The sequence below is a fragment of the Eucalyptus grandis genome, chromosome 1, assembly GCF_016545825.1.
Source record: "Eucalyptus grandis isolate ANBG69807.140 chromosome 1, ASM1654582v1, whole genome shotgun sequence".
Taxonomy (NCBI): Eukaryota; Viridiplantae; Streptophyta; class Magnoliopsida; order Myrtales; family Myrtaceae; genus Eucalyptus; species Eucalyptus grandis.
In genome coordinates, this window is record NC_052612.1 from 20,681,541 (window position 1) to 20,687,626 (window position 6,086).

Below are 6,086 nucleotides of genomic sequence, written 5' to 3' on the forward strand. Positions count from 1 at the left end.
CATTTTTTGCCCTTTTTCTTTATTTTTATTTTTTTGTTCTTTTGGATTGGTATGTTCGGTTTTAATAGCATTGATAAGTTTGGTTCGATTAGCGGTATGACTTCCAACGTAAACTTTTTTCATTTTATTTTTAGCTTGATCTAAGTTTTGCAAACACGTGCTCGAAACATCCGTGATATATAAACATTAAGATGCAGATTCCCATGTATTTTTTTTTAAAAAACATTTATAAAATTCGCATAATATTTTATATTATGGCGGGTCCTAAACTTAACACTGAACAAATCGGTTGTTTTTGCGGTTCGATTTTCAACATACTGAATTCAAGCAATCCTGTAAACAAACCGCACATTGGCCAAGAGCCGTTTCATAACCAGTTTTATCTTGATTCCAATACAAATGTCGTACCATATATATGTAGTTCTTGCAATTTTCAACTAGAGATCTATCATTTCATTTCGCGATCCAACGACTGCGAAATGCGTGTCCTTCTTCGACTTGATAGCAAACGCCATGCCTCCTCTGCAAGAAAATCCAATCCTCTCGACATTCTCAACCCACCAAGAAGAAGACTTTGACATTAATCGATGGACGGGGAAACTGATCAAGCCTATCACCATCACAGAAAGTAATTGTGTATTCGAAACTGTAGCATCGACAGAAACTAATCGCGTCCAAGCAGAGGTATGGGAGTCGCAGGATTGACCTGCAAGTAACCCATGAAGCTGGGTTCTAAGAGAATCGAGTACACTACAGAGACGTAATGACAGGTAAAAACCAAAATAATCCAACGCTACATCACAGAAAAAATAAGGAAAAAATTGCCTGCCGACCAGCTCGAACGATGACTTCTCAAGGACCCCTCAAGAGTCATGCCAAAGATTGAGCAACCGTTGGACCATCTGATACCATCTCCTAGTGAGAAAGCCTGGTCGTAAACAATGGCCCCCATCCTGCTCGATATATATGCCCGCAAAAATCAATATTTTGACAGAAAAAGGAGAAGAAATAATGACTGAAAGAATTGGATCTTTTAAAAGTCGGCGGCTGCTCCATTTTGTTTCAGGCGGTTTTCCTCCTTAATCCTCTCGAGCTCTTTTTCACCAGCAGCAATCAAGCGTTTGACTGTATCATATGTCGTAAGCCTAATGCTGCAGGAAGGCCAGATGGGCAAACATGTTCAGTGTTATGTAAATGGAGATTAGCGTATCGTCATAAGTATGCATGCAAGCAAGTAGATTTAGATCATGTACATTTGTATGAAAACTTGACAAGTCTCGCAATTTCCCTGGTCCAACACAAGATTTCGAAGGCACAAGATTGATATGCACACTAAAAGTACTAAGAGGCACCAGAGCATTCTAAAAAGAAGGAAACATAATAAGTACCTAGATGAAAAATGGCCGAAACCAAAAACTTTGGGTTGGGTTCATGGGAGTGGGAGAACAACTAGGACAAAGGAGGAGCAGCTGACACTAATATTCACCCCTTGGAACTTCATATAACTATTTTCTAAACACAGAAAGGAAAAACAAAATAACAATACAAAATACAAAAAGCGCACAGATAATTCCATCAAAGAATATCACTTCAACTTCTCTGCATCTCATCACAGATATGAAAATTATCTCAAGGGGATTGATGGCTAAGATTCTAATAAAACCCCAGTTGATACTTTCATGAAGTAGTCATCATTTATAGGCCACAGCCAAATTAGGCCAACAAAGCTGAAAACTTGACGATTACAAGGAAATTGTATGTATTTCCCTAGTCCCAGAATTCACAAAGCACAATGGAGGAGAAACTCTGAACAGGAATTCAGGAAGAAGAGGAGGTGAGAGAAATCACAGTAACCTGCTATTTGGTAAGTTTTTCAATGCATTTGGCAAAAATCCTCGATATAAGCCAATCACTCCATCCCGTTCAATAATACCTGCTTGAAGGAATGAATCAAGATTCATATAAGAAAGCAAATGCACAAGTGCTTGCAGATATAGTGCAGATGCTATTAGATGACACAGGAAAACTATCTGTTGAAAGCATGCCTAATCGAAAACCCCATCAATGAATCTGAGCTCAAATTATGGTATATCAGAGTCTAAAAAAAGAATCCTCCTTAATCATGTCAGTCAATCCATGAGAAGCCAAATGCAGATTCTAATATTGAGACCAGGGGAAAGCATACAATCTCTCACATGACATCATAACTAAGAAATCAAAAAAGAAGGGATCATATTTGGGTGACATTCACTATCACTGGTGCAACATCCTTGTTAGCAATCATGTATTCTGATCTGCTACTGTATCTATCCTTTTAGTGATGTTGCTCTGATGCTGAGAACACAGTGATGATGACAAACTGCCAGGATCAAATCACCTGGAAAAGCATCCAGAACTGTCTTGTAAGGGACACCCTTCATCTGCATCTGTCTTCTGACGGTGTCTAGGGGATAACACGTTATTGTGGCAAGGCCAGCTGAGAGCAATGCTGTTACAAGAGATGCTTCAGTCCTCTTTTGATATTTCTCTGGCAAAGATTTTTTTATCCTGTTATCCATCAAAAGTATCATCTCGATCTGGCCTTCATTGAGGATGCATGATTTAACAGAATATAAAGAATAACATGAGAGCACTCACAAATCAAACATGCAGAAGTTCACTGCAATGTAAGGAGCTATTCCTATTAGAGCGGGTCCTAGACCTTTGTAAAATGATGCCAACCCTTCCTCTTTCAGCATGCTCAGGGCAACCTTAGAGAAAAGAAAGAAAAAGAATCAACCAACATCTGTAATGAGAGGTAATCTCTGCATCTGCATTGCATCACTTGAAGAGATTGAATATACCTGTGACATTGATCTATGTCCAGGTTCCACTGCCAAGCGCAAACGTAGGACATCCAATGGGTAGGTGACCTACACGGGAGTAGATAGATGTCCTTACACTGATTTTGTCACATAAAAAAATATCAAGAGAACCTACGTTATGTTCATAAGTAACAGTGACTGGAACAGAACCTATACTAGAAAGACAGATTATAATTTTCAGAAACTCCCAATAAACCCAACTTTTCTTGAGGCTCTGCATACTTACAAAGGTAGAAGTCATGCCAGCACAAGCACCAGCCATTAGTCTTCCAACAACAGAAAGTTCACCATCTTTTCCCTTAAAGAGTTTCTACTATTCCAAGAACCAAAAAATTATAACGTTAGTGTCATGCAGTATGCACTGACTTCTCCATCACCAATTTTGGGAAGGGTTAAAACAAGATGGCTTCATACATACCTTGTAAAATTCATAAGCAAATAGTTGGACGGCGCTGTATGGTATAATTCTTATCACCTGGAACATAAAGACATGGGCATAATGCACATAAACATAGGATTTTGTGAACCAATAGTGAGTTATAAAGCCAACAAACCTGCGGGAGGTTGCCCTTCCAGTAACCTTTCATTCCTTCTTCTTTGCCTATCATTGTGATAGCCTGCATTCAAACATATTGAATTTCTACTAGGTAATGGATGGGAAAGGAAAAAGAAAGATTTACAGAGACAGCGCTGGATCAAAGATGGGTGTATAAAAGTCCAGAAGAAGTAGCGCATTCTGTGTATTCAAATTTCCATGACATCATTGGTTTTTTGGGCCAAAAGACCACCTTATTTCATCTTCAGCATGCAATTATTTTGATACACTACCAAAAAGTTCTATAGTGCAACTTCACAAGATGGTCTACCTAAATTTTGTTGAATAATACAATTTCATTTTTATGTGACACGACGATCTTAATATCTCATCTTACAATTCCAGTGAAAGAATTTGACAGATTTTTTATGTGGTGCTTAGAATAGAGTAGTACTAGAAGGGAAGTCGATGAGAAATTAACAAACAAGTTTGTTGATTGAAGTAAGAGCGAATATCTAGTTAAAGGATTCCAGATTTATAGAAGAAAAACTGTAAGTATGGTGTCAACAACATTTTATGCCCTGATATGAAAACTTGTGGGTCGCGAGATGCAACAATCTTGTATATGGATAACTCGCTAAGTTAGACACATATCTTATCTGACTCATAAGACCATCAGACATTGAAAGAACTTCTTCTTTTATCAAGGCTCCATAGGTTGTGGGCACCTGGTTTTCTAGTATGAAGACAAAGCAACTTAATGCTGAGACAGATAATGTCATACTTGTCTCAGAAGGAAGGTTCTCTCACCAATTTCCATTAAACTGTTTTTTTCGAGAATATTAACTCCAAATGAAATAACTCTTATTCCAACTTACCAAGATTAAAAGATCAGGACAAACATTTCAGCTAAATGAAATTCCAGCTATATCTTACCTCGGCAAAACCAATAGCCTTCTTTGCACTTTGTTGTCCAACTCGAACCCCATGAGTCTGTCAAAGGCAGCAAATTCACTAGAGTCTAGTGAGCCCCGAGCTCAAGAAAACTACCCTTATGAATAAGTGATACCAAAAAGCAGGCACAGCAAAGAGACAATTTCAACACTTCCAGTCAAAGCATTTGATATAACCAGAAGAAACATCCATTCTCCACTCCAAAGGAACATGCACTCATGAAGATGACCCTAAACTGAAAAAGCAAGGCAATCAATCCAAAAATCCAAACGACCTCGGCCCTGCATTTGTCACATTATTCCTCACAACCTGTTCCGTCAGAAATATATCCCGAGGAAGAGGATCATTCCCATTTGCAGTCCAGCAACATACTGTCCAAACACATCATTTCTCAAGGCCGCGGCATAACAGTAGCTGAATTTGCCACAACCGATCGGTTGCACTATAGCCCGGAGATATCAAGAACGTAAATCAGTAACCGAAAAACAAGAACAACATTTGAAGATTATAGTTTTTCAATTTTCATAGTTAACGTAGCTTATTCCCCTACAACAATCCAAAATTCAAATAATCGGTAGTCACATCACTTTCCTCGAATCAAAACACACGAGGCCAAACCAAAATTCATCCTCCCGAACCAAAGGAAATGCCACTGAATTCGAAGCCCGCCAAAACCAACAGAAGCAGAAAATAATAATAAAAAAAATAAAAAATAAAAAGAAAACAGTGCACCTGCATAAGAAGCTTAATCCGGTCGAGCGGAGCCGTGACGGTCTTCGCGGCGGCGCCCGCGATGGCCCCGGCGACGAACAGCGCCGCGTCCCTCGGCACGAGGGCCACCGTCGCCAGCGGGTGCTTCAGCAGCTGCGCCGGCGTCGGCTCGCACTCGCTCCTCCTCCGCCGCTCCCCTTCTCCGCCACCGACAGCGCCGCGAACCCCCCGCCGCCGCCGCCGCCGCCGCCGCCGGGATCCCCGGTCCTCAGGCACAGCCGCGACCGGCTCCACAATGGCGGCCCGCGGCCCTCCGCCGCGGCGGCGAGGCCCGGGATGCCGCGGCACACCAGCACGCCCTTCTCTTCCCCCCTCATGGCCATGGAGAACGGAATTCAAAGAGATAAGGCGAAAGAACGAGGAAGAGAGGGAGGTGTAGAGAGAGAAAGAGCGAGCGCGCTAGAGAGAGAAAGAGAGGTTAGTTGCAGAGTGGAGGGAGCGAAACGAGCAGGAGGGGGAGGGGCAGTGAAGGATGGAGATCGTCCTTTTCCTCCTTATTTTAATTATATTTCGTTATTATTATATATTTTTTTGGATTCGACTTTCCTTATTAATTAATCGCTTGCCAAGATTATGCATAGAAAATCATCCCATAATCTCGCCACGTGGATCGCCACAATAAAAGCCAATTTCTCACACGAAAATGCATAAAATAAGAGACTCGTTGTACCTGAAAAGAGGAAGAGGAAAAGGACGGTTATAAATATATTTCAGAGTGGGCCCTCTTCCCTTTATGATTAATTTTTTTGAAACATGACACGGCCTTAATGTATTTAGCCCATTAAGATATTGAAACGTGCGAACTGCGTCACTAGACTCTTTTTATTTTTAAATTGAAAAGAAAAGTGGCAAAAACCCTTGACCATTCAAGATGCGACACATTTACCCAAACTTCTTGATGGAGGTGAAAATCCATCTAGGGTTAACCTTGGACCGGGGACCCTAGATCGGACTAACCCTGC

The 6,086-nt window shown here is 40.9% G+C and overlaps 1 protein-coding gene across 1 annotated transcript; it reads right to left on the bottom strand.

Annotated features, from left to right (window-relative positions):
* Positions 1-588: 588 nt before the first annotated feature.
* LOC104418775 (probable envelope ADP,ATP carrier protein, chloroplastic) lies at positions 589-5,604 on the bottom strand. The gene is given in 11 exon segments (XM_010030255.3): positions 589-1,151; positions 1,855-1,933; positions 2,378-2,547; positions 2,638-2,750; positions 2,844-2,912; positions 3,091-3,174; positions 3,283-3,339; positions 3,419-3,481; positions 4,336-4,392; positions 5,086-5,253; positions 5,256-5,604. Coding segments are annotated over 11 exon segments (1,170 nt in total). The 5' UTR covers positions 5,448-5,604; the 3' UTR covers positions 589-1,033.
* Positions 5,605-6,086: the final 482 nt, after the last annotated feature.